This window comes from Crocodylus siamensis, chromosome 1 (assembly GCF_052110815.1).
Source record: "Crocodylus siamensis isolate JL-2025a chromosome 1, ASM5211081v1, whole genome shotgun sequence".
NCBI lineage: Eukaryota > Metazoa > Chordata > Crocodylia > Crocodylidae > Crocodylus > Crocodylus siamensis.
Genome location: NC_143395.1, coordinates 408,683,293 through 408,702,579, shown reverse-complemented (window position 1 = coordinate 408,702,579; position 19,287 = coordinate 408,683,293). Strand labels below are relative to the sequence as shown.

Here is a 19,287-nt window from a genome sequence, read left to right as displayed (position 1 = left end):
CCTCAGGTTGGAGTGGGGATGGAGCCTGCAGTGCTGCAGCAAGGGTAAGCAGCAGGTAGGAGGGGGCAGAGGCTGCAGGGGGAGGGAGGAAGAGATGGAGAAAAGGGGCCACAGGCTGTTGCAGGGGGGGAGGACTGGGGAAGGAGACAGCAGTGGGTGGGGCAGGCAGAAGCTGTGGTTCCAGATCCAACTGTGGGTTGGGGCCAGAGCTGGAGCCACACCATCTTGTACTTGATTCCAAGATGAGCCCCACGCTCATGTTAAATGGGGAAAAAATCGTTCTCATCTTGGTATTTAATAAATACAGTAGTAATGCAAAATCCGTATGTGGATCACGTAGAGACTGACTGATGATAAACAGAAATGGCAGAGATTCAGAAGGTGAATGCTATAAATATGGTGTTTATTGTGGCCTCGAGTGACTCTGTACAACGTTTGCTTATAACACAGCTGTACCTATCAAAATTAGGCATGGAATAGTCAACATCTGAGACAGCACATATCACCACCACCCACAGTGGTCAGCTCTCAGGAGACTTACACTACTGCCTACCATAAAACATGTTGTCACAGTTTTCCAGGTTGGTTTATTTTAATCACAGCCCAGGTCGCAGCTGTAACAATTCTGTTGCAGGAGAAAGTTTACATAGAATTTTGTGCATGAAATACAAAATCACAAAATACCAACACATCCTGTTTGTAAACAAGATAAACCTGGAATAACCTGAAAATGCCACTCTAGGTATTTTGTAGTGCAATTCTCTTCCCCATGCAGGGGGTACTCCATTACTATAGCCATACCATTACCTGCAAAGATGAAGTGAGCATTGGCATCACTGTGGCCAAAAATAATCATCTATAAAAAGTCACAAAAAAAAAATTGGCTGTTTTCATTTTGGATGATATTACTACATCCTATTATATCTCAGCGTTGGTATTTAGTGAGCAATGGCAGAGAGTCGAGGCCATGGTCAAAGTTGGGTTTAGAGGGATTGGACTCTGGAGGCAGGAAAGGGAACACTGGAAGTCTCATGGAAGTAATGTATCATCCCAGCCTGGAGTCTACTCTCAGACAAGGGCTGTGTACAGACTGTATAGGAGTTTTCCAGCAATGGTCAAAAGTCCAAGTTCCCCTTTGCCTTGGTTGTGTATTTCCCCTTAGAAAGCATGAGTCTTTACTTCTAGGTTCTGTGGGTGAGAAGGAAAGAGGGAGCCAAGAAAGGAAGAGTGGGGTGGGATGGAACATTTTGGCCCTTATGTCTTAGCCTGAAGGGAAAGGGTCCTTTTGAAAAGGCCTATGATTTTTCTGATTTAGGGTAGGGTAAGTTTGCAGCTGAAGGGTAACATCCATTCTCTGTACTTTGAGCCACAGGAAGTCTCACACAGCAGCATCTGCTTGGGTCTATTTTCATCCCTTGCATCTTCCTCCAGTGGACTGCAGTTTCCAGCAGGTCATACCACATGGTAAACACTTTTGCTCAAATAGAAGAAACAAGCCCGTGAGAGCAGGGCCTTTGCAAAATTAATCTGGGACATGGATTTTGGTTAGTGTAGCAACACCCTCCCCAATTTCTCATTTAATATGTGAGGTCTTTTAAAGAAGGCCACCTAGAGCCAGAGAAAGTTTTCCATATATTCTATTAGTGACCCTATTTTGCCTGCGAGTGTTATGCATTATGAAAACATTTCCTAGCACTCACTAAGAATCATCATCAAAATGAAGGTGCCAAACAACAGCAATAGCAAACACAAGGTCCTAACAGATGTTCCCTGATAGATTGAGGATGCCCTTTCTTTGTTTCATGGTATAGTAGTTCCAGTAGCTTCATTTCCAGAACCTGTAGAATCCCAGTGCTATTGCCAGACAAGCGAAAACAGAAGCTGCAAATAGAAACAGGAAATAATTAATGTGGCACAAAACATCATCCTGTGCTCAGTGCAGGGAATTCATTTTGCGACAAATGAAAGCTGACTGCAACTCCAAAGTATGCTAAATAATCTAAGACAGGTCATTTAATTTTAAAAACATTTCTCTCAGAGCTTAAACCTTTCCTCGGACACTAGCTATAGAGACACGATATCAAGGGTCAAACTATTAGAACAAGTTCTTGTTACACAAGTAAAATAAGTGTCCCACACCCTCATCAGATGAGATGACTGTCAAACTAATAAAAGGATTTCATAGACATTAGGGCTGGAAGGGACCTCATGAAATCATCAGGTCCAGGCCCCTGCCTAAGGGACAGGAAGGCAGCTAGGGTCAGATCACCCCAGCAAGATAAGCATCCAAGCATTTCTTAAAGGTATCCAGGAGTAGGTGCTTGCACCACTTTTGGAGGGTGTTTATTCCAGACTCTGGAGACCTGGATGGTAAAGAAGTTTTTCCTTACGTCCAGTCTAAAACAATCTTCCAGCAGTTTGTGACTGTTAGACCTTGTCTTCCCTTGGGGTGCCCTGGTGAACAGACATTCTCCCAGTTCCTGATGCACACCCCTCATGTACTTATAGGCTGCCAAGTCACTCCAACCCTTTGCTTCTTCAGGCTGAAAAGTCCCATGGCTCTCAGCCTCTCATCATCAGGCTTGTTCTCTTGAACTCTAATCATGCACGTGGCTCTCTGGACTCTCAAGCTTCTCCACGCCCTTTCTAGTGTGGAGCCCAGAATTGGATGCAGTACACCAGCTGCAGCCTCACCAATATACATCAGGGGTGTCAAATATACTGTCCATGGGCCAAATCTGGTCTGTGGAGTGCTGTGATCCAGCTTGTGGATGTTGGACCAACCCAAGATGTTGGTCCAAGCCCTGACTTCATATGCTGCATGTGGCAGGTAGGTTGGACACAGTGCTGTGTGCCCTGCATAGCAGAGTGTCCTAGGGATGGCTGTGAAGCCCCTGGAAGCCCTCCTTCCCTTGCCCATTCTGCTATCTTAGCACAATCAAACCTTCAGTTTCCTGCCATGCCTTGATGTATCTGATTTAAATTAAGGAGGCTGCCCCAAGGCTTCCTAGTCTGCTCCCACTAATAACCACCAGGTGTCTGTGGTCACTGCCTTACGGGCTAATTATGTGGCTCCAATCCATCCCTACACCATGTCCCATGTCTTGCAGGTGTTCTCTCTCTTTGATGTTCACCGGATCTCACTCAGCCCCTCTCTGGGCTCTCAACACACTCAGCAACTCTCCCTGGGCTCCTGGACCCTCTCTGGTCCCATACATTCAGCCCCTCTCTTTGGGTCCAAACCTAGGAACCTCCTCCTCCCCTTAGTTCCTCTCCAAACCTCCAGACTGTTGGCTGGATTGTCCCTGCTGGCATTCGGGAGCTGCACCCATCCTGCTGAGCCCATGTTCCCTCAGCAGCCTCCAAGATCTAACTGCTTGTTTCACTCAGGGCTTGGGCCTATATATCTCAAGCCCAGCCCTCTCAAGTCAGGTGAGGCTCCCTCCACCTCATCTGCTTCAAGGGCTGCTTCTCCTCTTCAAATGGGAGGCACCCTAAGCACCCTGCCACACCCTGAACTTAACACAGGGGTCATGATATCTGGGGCACATGCTGCATGTGGCTCTGCTAGGACAGCTCCGCATGCTGGCTACAAGGCTAGTCTGGATTGGGTCATGCCACTACAAAAGGCCGGTCCAGCAGGGTGCCACATGGCCACAGAATGCACCTTGTGCTGTTCTTTGCTGTGTGCAGTGCACATGGCCAATCCAGCTCCACATACATGCAGCATATGCTGGCTCCAGCTCTCACCCGCACGGGGTGTGCACTACCTGTAGTGGAAATGCTGGACCAGGGGCTGCACCCTAGACCAACCCCTTGTGCTAGCTGCAGTGCCAGGTCCAGCTTGTGCTGTGCTAACCCTATGCTGGCCTTGTACACCACATACATAACAAGCTCCAGGGCTGATGCCTGCTGTGTCTGGTGTATGGGCTGGACCTGGTGCTATGGGCACTACTGCTATGGGTTGGTCCTGGTCCAGCTTGCAGACCCCCCAGTGACCTTCATCCAGCCTGTGGGGCCAGCTGAATTTGACACCCCTAATATATATAACGGGCACTATGTCAGGAATGAGCACAAGCAACTGGAACAACTGTGTGAAACTTGAACAACTTACTTTCCACATGGGCCGTGCCAGCAGTTTAGCAAGTGTTAAAGCAGGTTTCTTCAGGTTCAGCTCTTTTTGCTGGACTTGATCTTAAGCTGCACAACAACTAGGTTATTCTCCTTTTTTCCTTTCTACCTCAGTGTGCACTTCCTGGTCTCTGGATTAATTGGGGAGTTAATCTCATTTCTAAGATTAGTAAGGTTTAAAGAAACCAAACTGAAGTCATCAAACTGAAAGTGAGAGTTTTTGAAAATGTAACTTGGAGGTTTACTCCTGTTTGTCATGAAGGTGCACACTAAGGGAGTCAGAAACACAGGATGATCCGGACCTTCATCCAAAACAAGTCCTAAGCTTCAAAGTAGAGTGATCCCACTGCTGCATCAGACCATCTGGTTATGTAAATGAGCTGCCTCACTTGCTGCAGACTAGCTTTCAACTCCAGCTCATTCCTGTGGGGGATAGTATGACCCCCAGGATAGTTTGGGCTAGCAGCCTCTGCAGCAGAAACTGCTAACTTGCTATAGTAAGAGAAGCAAGAATGGATGGAAGGGCAGGGAAGCAGTGTTCATCTTGTCCACATGTTGCTCCTACCCTGACTTTAGGCACAATCCTGTGCCAAATTTCCCCTAGTTTTCTACCAATTTTTTTTCCTCTCAATCTATCACTTCTTTTAAATTATGAAAACAGAACAAGTGAACTTTTGAACTTAGTTTACATTAACCTTTCCCATAATTTATTAGCTATTGTCATGCCTAACCTGAGACAGATATTGAAACCAACAATGTTGTATACATAATTATGAATTCACAGTCATTTTCTTTGTAGCTCATTTTTAATGTAGAGTCATCATACAACACACCCAGGCTACCAAAGAGAATTTCGGAGAACTGGGAACTCTACACCCTAAATTTCCCTTTGAATCAAGTTTTATGTTTTGGAAACACATGGATAATGCCCATTCCTTCGCGAGTAAGCTGCGTACCTGCCAAATAGCGTATCGTGCCCAACTTATTCGATTCCATCAGGGTTTTTAAGGAGGCTATTTCAGTATCAATTTTGTTGCTGATTTCTGCAATAACACTGTTGGTTCTTGAATCCTGAAATATTATAAAACACAGCATACACTTGACTCATCTCTGCCCCCCTTCCACTTTTACACATAACATCAGTGTTTTCAACTCTTCTAGGTAAAGAGAAAAGTCACTACAAACATCAACCCCCTTAGGGAAATAAAATATGCAACCTGTAAATGAGCTTTGAAGAGATGTGGAGCCCAACTGAAGATACTTTTAAAAAGGGGAATAGCAACTGATTGAAGCATGTTTCATAGTTTCATAGTTTCTAGGGTTATAAGGGACCTGAGCAGATCATCGAGTCCGATCCCCGGCCATGGCAGCAAAGAGTACTGGGGTCGAATGACCCCAGCAAGGTGTATATCTAGCTTCCTCTTAAAGACCCCCAGGGTAGGAGCCAGCACCACTTCTCCTGGAAGTTGGTTCCAGACCCTAGCCGCCCTGACAGTGGAGTAGCGCCTCCTGATATCTAGCTTAAATCTCCCCTCTGCCAGCTTGTGACCGTTATTCCTGGTTGCTCCTGGCAGTGCTCGGGGGAACAGGGACTCCCCCAGTGCCTCCTGATCCCCCCGACTAGTTTGTAACAGGCCACTAGATCCCCCCCTCAGCCTTCTCTTCTGGAGGCTGAACAGGTTCAGGTCCCGTCGCCTCTCCTCATAGGGCCTGCCCTGCTGCCCCCTGATCATGCGAGTGGCCTCCTCTGGACCCTCTCCATGTTGTCCACCTCCCTCTTGAAGTGCGGCGCCTAGAACTGGACACAGTGCTCCAGCTGCGGCCTGAGGGGGAGGATCACCTCCTTGGACCTGCTTGAGATGCATCTGTGGATGTATGACAAGGTGTGGTTGGCCTTCCTGACTGCCTCCCCACACTGCCGGCCCATGTTCATCTTGGAGTCAGTGATGACTCCAACATCCTTTTCTGCCTCTGTACTGACAAGAAGGGAGTTCCCCAGCCTGTAGGTATGGAACCGGTTGTTCTTCCCCAGGTGCAGCACCTTGCACTTGTCGGTGTTGAATCCCATCCTGTTCTCATCCGCCCACCCCGTAACCTGTCTAGGTCCGACTGTAGCCTATTCCTTCCTTCTAGCATGCCCACATCCCCTCACATCTTAGTGTCATCAGCAAATATGAACAGGGTGCTTTTTACCCCCTTGTCCAAGTTGCTGATGAAAATGTTGAACAGTGCGGACCTGAGGACTGAACCCTGCGGAATCCCACTGCCCACATCCCTCCAAGTTGAAAATGACCCATCCACCACCACTCTCTGGGTGCAGCCCTCCAGCCAGTTGGCAACCCATTTGACTGTGTGGGTGTCGACACCACAGTCCCCCAGTTTCCTAATGAGAACGGAGTGATAGACAGTGTCGAAGGCCTTCCAAAAGTCCAAGAAGACTATGTCCACTGCTACCCCTGCATCTAAGGATTTTGTGATCTGATCATAGAAGGCCACCAGGCTGGTCTGACAGCACCTGCCGCTAATGAACCCATGTTGGTTGCCCCTAAGCATGACCTCCCCTGCTGGCCCCTCGTGGATAAATGCCAGAATAATATTCTCAAAAAGCTTACCCAGGATCAAGGTAAGACTACCTGGCCTATAGTTCCCTGGGTCCTCCTTCCTCCCCTTTTTGAAGATGGGAACCACACTGGCCCTCTTCCAGTCCTCTGGCACCACACCAGAGCACCGTGAGTGCTCGTAAAGCCGTGCCAGGGGTCCCACAGTGACCTCAGCCAATTCCTTCAGTACTCTAGGGTGGAGATTGTCCGGACCAGCTGATTTGAATACATCCAGTCCCTCCAGAAGTTCCCTAACTAGTTCCTCACTAACCCTTGGCCTAGTTGCGCCTCCCCTGGGATCTGAGGGGGGCTCAGCAGAGGGGGGTGGCTGTTCTGGTCCCTGCTTAGGAAAATGGAGGCAAAGAAATTCACCACAGAAATGTCTTTCTGTGGTAAACGCCCGGAATAATCAGGGTACAGGAGGCAGGTGGCACAGGTGTTAACATGACTTTTAATAACTCACTTCCCACCCTACCTCCCCACTGGTCCATTAATCCAGTATCCCATCTTGGGCAGAGGGCAGCAATAAAGAAGATACAGGTACAATAAATTCCTGGAGATGTTGATTAAATCATCTGCCCATGTGGGTTGTTTCTTTCTAGCCCCAGGTAGTCAGTGACTGGCTTATGCTCAAGCATGATGGTTTATCCCATTTATCTTATCCCATCTCATTAGCACTGACCCTGATTTAGTAAACAACAGCTGTTCTAATTCTGAGCAGGGAGACCAGTTTCAATGATCAAAAAGCAGATTTAAGACATTTCAGAAAACAGTTACTGCTCACAGACACCTGACGTGTGATGGGAAGAGACTTGCAAGTCAAAGTATATCAGTCCTAGCAGTGAAAGGAACAAGAGGGGACACTGGTAATTCCAGGGGATCCTTTGCTCCCCTCTGCCATAAGCCCTCCTTTAAAACCCAGTCAAGACTATCTGGCTGCACTAACAGGCAATAGATAAACCTTAGAAAAATAAAGAAACACAGAAAGGGAAGGAGGCATTTTACTCAACAGAGTAAATGTCATTGTTTCCTCTGTGTATTCATCTAGACCTATTGTGCTATAAGTTTAAGTTAAATGACCCAATCTTTCTAGAAGCAGAGGGAAGCCACAGATCCTATTATTAGAAATATGGAAGAAGTACATGAGTTAGATACAGCCAAATGTCCAAGCCTCTCTCTGACTAGCACAGCAGAATGCTGATACCGTGAACTAGGAGGGAAACAGGGTAGAAGAAAGGATCGGGGACAGATTTGACCAGGTTAGGTCTGAGGCTGCTGCAGGATTGCAGAAAGGGAGAGGTAGATGCAAATATGAAAGTGGCTATAACTGGTAAGAGGAAGAAGAGGAGGGGGAAAGCCAAGGATAGAGCTCTACAACGAGCTAGTTTGAAAATTCTAATCAAAGGACATTGGTTTCTTATGTTTTTGGTAGGCACAAACCTTTAGTGCATTGTATAGAGACATCCTAGAAATATCAATAAAACATAGAGGTACTAATATCTGAAAGCAGAATAGCTAGACTAAAACCGCATGAAGTAATGATTTAAAGTTTTATGCAAGGACTTTACTTTGAAGAAAGTGGATTGGATACATTAGTTCAAAATATTTCCACAGGACAAGATCCAAAACGGGGTTTTCACACTTGCTCATGTGCATATGAATATTTTTGCATGCATGCAAGAAATACAGGCTTAGGCCATATAGGCAGATATATCCAACTATCCAGCCCAATAGTGCACTTCTTGTACCTTCAAAATCTAATTTGTTCCAGTGAGAATTTTGGGTGTACGAGAAATGGACTTAGTGTGAAATGGACTACAAGTACAGAACAGCCATTGCTCAGCACTCACTTTTCTGTGAAACTCAGTAGTTGCTTCCATGAGCTTCTTCTCCTGATCTGTAAACTATAGATTGAGAGAGGCATTATGATCTCAGCAGTGGAAAAAGAGCAGCTAATTAATAAAAACATCTAAGAACAGTTTACCATGTCTGTCACTCTGCTTCTTTCCAGGTTTACATCCAGTTTGTTGTCAGCTCTGATTTTACCTGTTTCATTCTTAAAAACAAATTATGACATTATTTTGAATTATGTTAACATAAATGGCCATACAATTATTTAAATGATTATATGCGTCCCTGAAATGACAGTACAGGTATTTATTTCATAGTTTCTAGGGTCAGAAGGGACCTGAGTATATCATCTAGTCTGACCCCCGCCATGGCAGGAAACAATACTGGGGTCAAGATGTTCATCTAACCTCCTCTTAAAAACCCCAGGACCACCTCTCTTGGAAGCCGCCCTGACCGTGAAGTAGCACCTCCTGATATCCGTTATTTCTGGTCACTCCTGGCAGTGCTCAGGGGAACAGTGACTCCCCCAGTGCCCACTGATCCCCACTGACTAGTTTATAACAGACCACAAGACCCCCCTCAGCCTTCTCTTTTGGAGACTGAACAGGTTCAAGTCCCATAGCCTCTCCTCATAGGGCCTGCCCTGCTGCCCCCCGATCATGCAAGTGGCCTCCTCTGGACCCTCTCCATGTTGTCCACACCCCGCTCAAAGTGCGGTGCCCAGTGCCACACAGAGGGGGAGGATCACCTCTTTGGACCCACCCGAGATGCATGACAAGGTACAGAAAGGCTAGAGCTGGTCCCTTTCTTCCACCCCAGATCAGGTGGCACACTAGAGTGATGACTGACACTTTTTCCTCTACCCCAGCAGGGAATTTTAACCTCACATTCACATAGCCCCTGTAAGGATACCATTCCTGGCTTAAACCACACAGCCCCCAAGTCACCTCAGTTAGGACTTGAACCCAGATGTCCCACATGGCAGGCAGGAACACTGCCACACAGCCACCACTGTTATTCACTTACTGTTAGCTGCTGTTTAACTTGATCCAATTCGATTTTCATTTTCTAGGTAAAAAGAGAGAGAATTTGACAGACTGAGCAACATGACTGCTCATTTTAGATGGTATCGCATGACACTTGTCAGACTGACTGAACTAGCTCACTGAGGTTGCAGTGTTTTCAAAAAACATGCAGCAGAACCTGGACCATTTCTAGCTGGGTGGTTTCAAACCTGCTTAATTTGCAGCAGGCCGACAAGTGAACAGTGAGCCCCTCAAGTGTTTGCTGCGGCTTTTACAAAGGGCACCACCTCCCCAGCATTTAGCTGAAGCTCTTCCCTGCTCCTATGCAGCTTGATCAGAGTAGGGATGTAAAAGGTTAAACAATTAATTGTTTAATTGACAAGTGCTGGGACAACTGGTTAGCTTACCAGTTATTGTTTAGCTCGGCGTGCGCAGTCTGGTAGGGAAGGCGGAGTAAGGGAAGCTGTGTGCACGGTGTGCTACAGGAGCCAGGAGGAGGCAGGGCAGGCAGGAGGGAGAGAGGGGTTAAGAGGAGGGGAAAGGGAGGTGAGGGCATAGCCTAAGAGGAAAACAGCAGGTAGCTCAATGGCTCCTCAAGTAAGGAATTAGCTGCTCCTTGTCACAGGTGCTCCCTTCCTCCCAGGGTGGGGCTTCATCTAGGCTGGGTTGTCCTCCACCCATCAAAAGGCCCTGGGAGCAGCTCCCAGCAGCAGCCATATCTGAGCTCCTGTGTTATTGGTTGACCATTTAACTGATATAATTAAAAGAGGTTAAACGAATACTTTTAAAAACACTTTTTACATCCCTGGATCAGAGCAACTAAGTTAAAACATTATCAGATTTTATAAAGGCTGCAGCAGTTAGCTAGAGCACGTTAGTGGTCTCAGGCTGGAAGAGTCCAGGTTCTACTGTGCTTTGAATGTACTACTTTGCCTGTCATTTTAATTAAAAACAGCAATTATGCCTTTATATCTAGTTCTATTTGAAATATGGTTTAAAATAAATGGACCATCATCTAATGCACCTTGCAACCTGCATCTTGCCATTGTGAGCATTGGCATATGGCCTATGGATGACAGAAGCACATACCTGAATATAATAAATGTTGGCAGGAAAAAAGAACTAAAACTATCCAAGCCACCAGCAATTTTACTGAATATTGTGTCATAAACTGCATATCATCTGCACTGCACATGTAATAACAAAAGGAATAACACTTAAAAATATATTAAATCAGTTAAGGAGTCAAACAAGAAGTTTTCTTTTCTGAAGGTCACCACATGAATCTTTATCTTATTTTTTATAGAAACACAACCCCTGCTATTCAACAGGCAGGGTTCACAGCAGATTTCTAAACTTTCAAGGGCAAGAAAACGAAAAACTTTTAATATTGGTTAAAGTACTAGTGACTGTCCATAGAGGTCATTCTACAAGGCCTCCCAGATGTAACGCAACATACTCTGAAATGCATCTGTTCAATGAAGATGACGAAATTGTACCTCATTCTCTGCTCTCAGGTTCGCAAATTCACTTTTCTCAAGGATGACCATATCTTTCCGAATGGAGTCCAGATGTGCCATTATCTGCTGCAAAGTTATTTCCTAAAAAAAAAAATATATATATATGAAAGGAATTCAAAATGGCCAAAAACTGCTAAGACTTTTTTTTCAAGCACCCTATTTCAATAGGTAGCAACAGACTTGCTTACATCAAGGAAAATCAACTTTTTCAGTGGAAGAAACTGGTGACTGTAGAACAAAAACAAGAAAAGACAACGGAAGTCACAAACTAACAGAAAATAAATAGCTGTAATTGATTCAATGAATCCAGAATCATTATGTGTGCCCATTTGATACCTTCCTTTTAGACCCAAGGTAGAAAGCAAAGACTAGTTTCATTAACCACTTTCTCCAGCAGTCTACATAAAACAAGCCAATTGACTCACCAAGTTCCTAACTTCATGTTTAACACTAACTTTCCTCTTGGTTGAAAGAGCCAGAAAGGCAAAAATGGGGAGGCTACGAGTACCAAATTACTGTCTCACACTAGGTGTATGCAGGTACAAGGCACACTGAAAAAACACGGTGGGAAATCTTCCAGCCTTGCCTCTTTGTAGTCTCCACCACCGTTAAGCTGTATGGTACAGAACTTTAAATTTGAAATGAGCCAAAACATTACTGCCTTCAGAACAGTATGACTTTCGGGTACAGCAGGAAGTTTCTGTATTGTTCCTCTAAGGGAACAATGACAGGGAGTGGCAGGGACTTCTGGGGGCCCCTGTTTGTAAAGGTGCTGAGCGTTATGAAATGTCAGGCTGTGATTCAGCGCCAGGTGCTGAGTTTGCATTCTTCCCACCTGTTCCCTACAATACAGCCTGAACCACTCGCACTGAAATCAGTAGAAGGCAAAGAGGTAGCCCCCGAAGGCTTCTGGGAGCACTTGGCTGTCTTTGTTTGGAATCTACTCTGTCCATAGTCCCCCTTAAATTAAAGCACTTGCTAAGCCGCAAGCAGCAGCAGGTTTGCATCTACTGCACTACTCCAAGTAGGTTACATTTGGGTCTTGATGTCACAGCAATGTTCATTTAAGGCTTCCGTGCTGGATACAACAAGGTCTCAAAGCCAGCAAGATTTCCATATTAACTGAACAGGAAAAACACTGGCATTCTCAGGCTCTCTTTGTCTACCAGGGTTTATTTATTCATGATAGAAGTTCTCAAAATTTTTAAGAAACATAACCCAAATAAAAATCATCTGGAAATGATTCACATCTTAAGTGACAGAGAAACAATTCATACCTCTTTGCATAAACTCACTCAACGAGAACTGTCCTGAATGCTCAGTCAGTAGATACGGATTAATTATTAAGCAATTACTTTGCATCAGTCTTTTTGTCTAGGCCTGGCTGTTGGCTTTACAAAGGAGGTAAACATTTTAGATTTTTTTTCAATTTCATCTTGGCCAAAGCCTGAAGATTCTCCTTCGCTGTCTCAGCTTGGGCACACCCTCATAACAGTTTGCTGATTACTTCACCAGATGCATCATAGGCACTACTAGTATGAACTTCTGAGTTAAGGATGACCTCGCAATACTTCGCATAAAGTATCTGCATCCATTTCAGATGACCAGCCTAAGAGGCCAATATGCAGAAAGAATTAAGATGATCATGAAGCAGTTTAATGGTTCGTAAATTTTTTGAGAAACCAACCAAAGAAAAATTGTATCTATATTGTTACAGATGGACTAGTTTCTCCCACATAAAGCAGATGCATTATTTTCAACGTATTATTAATATAATATTCCTTGAAATTCATTTCCTAAATTATTGTGTTCAATGGAAACAGTTTCTGAGCCTTACTCTAGAGACTGGATTTCAGTACCCAATGAAGTGACCACTGCACAGCATTAGTGTATCAGCTACTTTCTTGAAGGCATTTTGCATTCCTATGGAACAGAACATACTATAATAAATGCAAGATATGACTTCTCCCTTTCCAGCTTAATGTCAGCTTAAAGTTGAGGACCATCTGTCTCAGTAAAGTGTTTGTTATACCTGTTGTTGTTAAATTTAATTATATGAACGTGGGCACTGTTATTTTCCAACACCACATGCGTTTGTGGTTGAGACAAATAGAGAGATGAAGAAAACTCAGATGAAAGATTTGTTACCTGCTGAGCTTGGGTCACCATATCCTTATACACTGTATCCAGGCTGACATTTGACAAAGTTATTAATGCCGATACAATGGTCTCTGCTTGTTCTTTCCCAAAGCCTAGAAGACAATTGAAGGGCAATGGGTTAAGATTAAATGAGAGAGTTGTCCGGAGAGAGGAGCAGCAACTACGTAATAAATCAGAGCCCTCAGCTCAGGATCCAAGTGCACAAGCAAGTAATAATTCACCCTGCCATGGAGAGAGAGTCCATTACCAAAAGCACTGCAGACGTTAACGCCAGGTCTGAATCTGGGCCTTAGCATTTCTATTACCTCGTGCTACTATTTATACTTTGTCTGTAGTTTGGTGAGATTTTACCCTGGGAAAGCGCTAACGTGTCAGCTTTTGGAGGACATCATAAAACCACTAACTGACAACAGTTCAGGTGGAGTTGTCTGCTAGGCAAGACACACAAGCTCCTGGGTTCTGTTTCCAGCTCTGCCACTGACAAAGTGCATCCTTGGACTGGAGTCTACTTCTGTGCGCCAGATTCCCCATCTGTAAAATGACCCTGGAGAGGTCAACTATCTGTCTACTTTCACAACTCATGAGGAAAAAGCACAAGGATGATATGACATTATTCTCCTCCCAAATCACTGGAATTATGAAACTTCACTGTCAGTTCTTTTATTCTAATAGGTAGCTACAAACACTGCCAGAGATTCCCCTTCCACTAAGGCAGGCACCTCAAGGATTTAATAAGGTTGATAGTATTTCTATTGCTTCCTTGGATTATCAAATTTATTTTTCTAACTACCTCATGACTTCATTTGCCAAGGTACCAGCCCACATCCAGGTTAGATGGAAATTTTGAGAATGCCATGAAATCCATTTGTACTGCATCAAATCTTCTACACTGGCAAAAGGTTTCATGAGATGGGAGCTAAAAGAAGGAGAAAGACCTATGACAACTATTTCAGCACCATATTACTCTAATATCTTCTTCTATAGTATGGACCTGAGCAATTCAACACAGGTACAATTCTGAGTCATCACTGCTGGCTGTGAAGTATAAACCCAATTTATAACAGCAAATTTGGAGGATAACCTGTCTGGAATATAATTTGACATAGCTTAAAAATCAAAAATGTTTCTCTGACGTTACTTTAAACAGAGACAGAAAAAGAAATCCACTAAAAGGCCTTTTTATTACTTAGGTTTACACATTGTCCTGAACCCCAATGTTGTTCTCATACAAATAAATGAGAAACGCAGACTTTTTCAATCGTGCATAAAAAGTAAAGCAGACTTTTTAAATCCAATTTCAATAACTAAAGGTGTGGTTAGTGTAACATGAAGAAGTAACCTAATTTAACTTGATGGAGATTCTTTAATTATTATCAGGGATCCTGGTTTTCTTTGATAACCTCTTGCCCCCCAATTTTCAAATTAAAAAAAGTAACCCCAAATCCACATTTTTCCATGATTAAAATGAAATGCCATGAATAGATAGATAGCTATACAGTGGTGTTTCATTTTAACCATGGAAAATTGTGGATTTAGGGTTACTTTTTTTAATCTAAAAATTGGGGATTTTTTTAATCAGAGAAAACCAGGATCCCTGATTATTATTGATCCTTTACACCAGTATGAAATTCCTGACAGGAGGAACCACATAAGCCTTTACATACCTATGATCAAGTGTTACCTTATGAGTTTATTGCTGTGGTTGTCCAGACTACAGCATGGGATATTTCCATTTATGCTCTAAGGGTTACCAACAGGCAAGCAAGATGGTACAAACTTCTGGATGCTTTGGGAAAGTAACAGCATGGTTTTGTTTGGGTTATTTAACAAGCGTTGCTCACCATGCGCTTCCAGATCCCGTACTAAAGCGTGCGTATCGAAAGTTATCTTCCTTTGCTCTAGGGGCGTTATTTCAACTCTTCTCACATCGTATGACTTCATAAAGGCCGTGGCAGCAAAACCTGAAATTGGTAAGAAACTCTTTAGAGTCATTAGTTCCTTTGTTAAGTTATAACCTGTAATGTAATAATATCCACAATATAAAGTCATGTCTAAAGGAATACAAAGGGACACAAATGTGCATGTACATCTGAAGGTTGGATCATCCCTCAATGGCTTGATTATAAAGCATAGTGAAAATAGGCAATGGAATAACCACTTTCTTTTTCCTCCAGCCTTACAAATCTCATCCTACCTGATCTACACAACAAAGAGCAACTCAGAACAACTCACAAAGACACTCTCATGGACCCAGAGGGACAGATTTCCATCTCCAGCTCACTCTGTGCAAAAATGAGATTTATTTCCTACCTACGGGGACTTTTTACCATCTTTAATTTTCCCAGAGGGTGATGAAGGGCATTTGAGCACAAAAGCTTGCAGAAAAAGATTTTTTTTTTTTTGTGATTTCCTAGTTGGTTTAATAGTGTTTCCCAACCTTTTCCAGCCCAAGGCACACTTTACATTAATCAAAATTTTCTGCAGCACCACTGTTAAGGCATCCCCCATCCTCATAGCTATTGATGCTCATTGCCAAGGAAAAATTCAGTGGCACACCTGTTCATTTCTGATGGCACACTTTTGTGTTGCGGCACATTGGTTGGGCAACACTGGTCTAATAAAAACTATCATCTCTGGGACCAAGAGTTTTAGACTTTTGCAGACCTGTTCCGTCTTTACAGACTACAAGTACCCCTGCTGCTTCCTGAGGCCGTCTGTAGCAGTAGGAAAGTAAATAACCAGCACCAAAGTCAGGCATGCAGTGCAGTGACTTGCTCTAGAGCAGTGGTTCCCAACGCAATGCCTGCAGGCGCCATGGCACCCCCCAGAGGTTTATTCAGGTGTCCACGTGCATTTTCACCATCAGCAAAAATTCATTATTCCAACAAAAAACGCTGTCACTGCCGACTGAACTCAGGCTGTACACAACAGCTGCCAAAATGAGACCAAGTCAGTCTGACTGATGCAGTGGCACTTACTACTCCCTCTGCAAATGAAACTATGCGCACGCGCATATCTACGTTTATAAATTTTAAACTTTAATATTCATACGTTGGCACCCGCTGCTTTTTCTTTTAAATCCAAATGTGCCCTTGGGAATAAATGATGGGAACCCCTGCTCTAGAGGCCTTGTGGCACCCTGAAGAGGAAGGCCTGATTTTCAGGAACATCAAAGGAGGCTATCCAAATCAGACTTCTATTTCTAACATGCCAATGCCACAGGCATGTGGGGCTGGGCCACAGGAAGCAGCTCCCCTTGGAAGCAGAGGGTACACCCCGTAAAGTGCCAGAACGAAGGAAGAGTTGTACTAATAGTTTCACTACGCACAGCCAGGACTTGGAAGGAACTTACTGGTTCACCAACTAAGCAAGGAGGCAACAGACTGACATGAGTTTAGCCTCTCATACACCCCTGCATCTCTTGAATGAGAGTAACGAACTTTTTACTGTGCAAACCCACAATTTCAGAGAGCACGGAGAACAAAGATGCTGACGGTTCTTGTGACTGAACCCTGGCTACATTCATCACCGCTCTTTATTTTCTCCTGTTCCTCTACTCTGTCCACCCTACTGCTTGTCCATCAAGTTGCCCGCTAGATTTTGAACAATTTTCTATTTGCTGTCCCATAAATCAATCTTGTCCATGTCCACGCTCAAACTCCGGTTCTTCTTCAAGTCTCTCTTCTCTCTCTGAATGGCTGTTCCACGTGTTGTGCCTGTGCCTGTTATTAGCTCAGCGGTTCCCAATCTGTGGCACACGTACCACCAGCGGTACATAGGCAACCCGTCAGTGGTACGCATTCACAGATTTATTATAATCGATATTATAATGATATTATCATTGATAATTTGTATAATTTATCATACTTGAGATGATCAAAATTTGCTGGCGGTCCTTAAGGCCGAACAGAAAAATGTGCAGGCGGTACTTAAGGCTGGATCGTTTGCACAATCTGTCGGATTTGGGGAAATCGCTGTATTACAGAGAGAGGATGATATTAAATCAGCATCAGGTAACAGAGAGGTCAGCCCCCGACAACTAACGTTCAGGGTTAACCTACACCCGCACTAGAGAAACGGCTGCAGTTTAGCCCAATTCCTGCTCCCAACGCAGCCCACGTGAGAGCTGACTCAACGTGTGCAAGCTCTGCGCCACGTGACTGCTCTCCACAGGCAATTTCGGGGGGACGAGTTGCAGCTTTCCAATGACACCGGCGTTCGCTATGACAAGTCTCCAGACGCCGAGCCCCGAAATCAGGGCGACCAACCTGTGGCTCTTCCAAAGTTCACATGTGTCTCCTCAAATCTCTGCACAAGCCCACAGTGAAACGTTGGGATCTGCTACATCCGCAGGCCCGGCTGGCCCCACCCAGGGACGCCAACCCTGCCAGCATGGCCAGGCTGCAGGTCCCAGCTGGACACCAGGGGGCAGCAGAGGGCCCCAGCACCACCCGGAGGGACGGGGTCTCAATGGGGCGGGGCCTCCACAGGGGGCGAGGCCTGTGCTAAGGGTGAAGCGTTACCCCCTGGAAGGGGAAGAGGGAAGGAAAGGAAGGGGGAGGGTCCGCGGCGCTCTCACCTCTGCGGGCTGCCGGACCGGGCAGGGAGACCCCCGCGTAGGCGAGCAGCCGCCGGCCCAGCGAGCAGCCCCGCATCGCCGCCCGGAGGTACTTTCGCCCCGCGCACGCGGCCCGCCGGGAGCTGTAGTCTCAGGCGCCGCTGGGGATAGCCCGCACTTCCGGTACGCCTGGGTGTTGCGGCCCTGGCGCATGCGCGGCTCGGCCGGCGGGGAGGGAGGGAGAGAAGGGCGGCAGCGCCCTCGCGCGGCTCGGCGGGGCATTGCAGGCGCGTGCGCGCGCAGCCGCGAGATGCGCGCACAACCGGGCCTCCGCGCACGTGGCTGCGCGTTTGGGGCCCTTCTGCAGCTTGGAGAGAGGCCGGCACTGGAACTCAAGATGCAGTTCCTCTTTTTGACCACTCGGGTGGCCCGTGTCATCTGGACCTGCTGTTGCAAAACCACAGGCTGCACTGTACTTACACTCCAGGGCCAACATTTAGCATCAGCCCCCACGTTGCCAGAGATCATGAATAATAAAAACGACCATTTTAGGAACTCTGGTCCGCCCATGCCCTGTCCTCGGCGCCGGGGCCCTTGGTTGTCGCACAGCCGCGCACCGCCAGCAAGACCAGCGAGACCCAGCGATACTCCCGGGGTCCCCCTTGCGAGGGCTGCAGAGCCGGATGGGCTGGGGAGCCGTCCGCGGGGAACGCACGTTAATGCTTCCGGCTGAGTCGTTATGCTTGCCTGTTTCTGTCTTCTGTTTCTCAGATCGAAGCCTGACTGAAATACAGCAAGACCATGGCAGATCCCATGAGAAGAAGAATTGCAGTTTCTGGGGAGTCACTGAAAGATCGTCACGTTGATTCAAGCATGTGCGTTATCTGTCAGGCCAAAAATGATCAAACAGTGAAATAAGGCAGAGAGCTGCATTCGGTTAATGTCTGTGAAGCTCCTCAAGACAATCAGTACTGCAGAAGCACAAAGCATCCTGCCTAATTTTACTTGGGGCCTAAAAGAGCTGCTAAGATCCTACATGGCAGTCTGACCCCAGTATAGATCACAAAAAAAATCCTGTGCACTTTGTGTCATGATTAAAAAAGTGTGTTTCTCCATCTAGAGCATAAAAACATCAGCAGGAGCCAATGGCTTCCACCAGAAACGACCACCGCCCGGCTAGTTGTAACCTTCCCGGGGGTGCCTTAACTACCTGCCTGCCTGATTTCTCTGGCTCAGACAACTGAGGTTTGCAAAGGATACTTCCCACCCCTTAACACCTTGGAAATCTGTACAGCCCCAGTGATTCAGACACCACGTCCTCTCTATGGCTGATGGGATTATAGATACTGCTTATCCTGATTTTCAAGTTATGTCCAGCATGCCCACGTTATCCATGCAGTGCTCTGCAGTGCCTGTTCACATCTAAATAAGCAAAAGAGAGT

The 19,287-nt window shown here is 45.7% G+C and overlaps 1 protein-coding gene across 2 annotated transcripts; it reads right to left on the bottom strand.

The window, feature by feature from the left end:
• Positions 1-382: 382 nt before the first annotated feature.
• CCDC90B (coiled-coil domain containing 90B) lies at positions 383-17,996 on the bottom strand. 2 transcript variants are annotated; one of them, XM_090030672.1, is made up of 9 exons: positions 17,867-17,996; positions 15,129-15,248; positions 13,276-13,379; positions 11,107-11,208; positions 9,609-9,650; positions 8,716-8,787; positions 8,582-8,635; positions 5,088-5,202; positions 383-1,881 (listed from the first exon to the last, which is right to left on the bottom strand). In XM_090030672.1, the coding sequence occupies exons 1-9, from the start codon at positions 17,940-17,942 to the stop codon at positions 1,826-1,828; spliced, it is 741 nt and encodes a 246-aa protein (XP_089886798.1). In that variant the 5' UTR covers positions 17,943-17,996; the 3' UTR covers positions 383-1,825. The 2 variants fall into 2 exon arrangements, with proteins under 2 accessions (XP_089886798.1, XP_089886799.1); XM_090030673.1 differs by lacking the exons at positions 15,129-15,248; positions 17,867-17,996 and adding an exon at positions 14,969-15,101.
• Between the last annotated feature and the right edge of the window lie 1,291 nt (positions 17,997-19,287).

What these genes read in the sequence shown, in the direction of transcription:
- CCDC90B (XM_090030672.1), bottom strand. Translation starts at nt 17,942, where the DNA reads ATGCGGGGCTGCTCGCTGGGCCGGCGGCTGCTCGCCTACGCGGGGGTC. An exon ending in CGGTCCGGCAGCCCGCAGAG is followed by an intron (nt 15,249 to 17,866) that starts GTGAGAGCGCCG and finishes TACCAATTTCAG; the next exon opens with GTTTTGCTGCCACGGCCTTT. An exon ending in ACGGGATCTGGAAGCGCATG is followed by an intron (nt 13,380 to 15,128) that starts GTGAGCAACGCT and finishes ATTGTCTTCTAG; the next exon opens with GCTTTGGGAAAGAACAAGCA.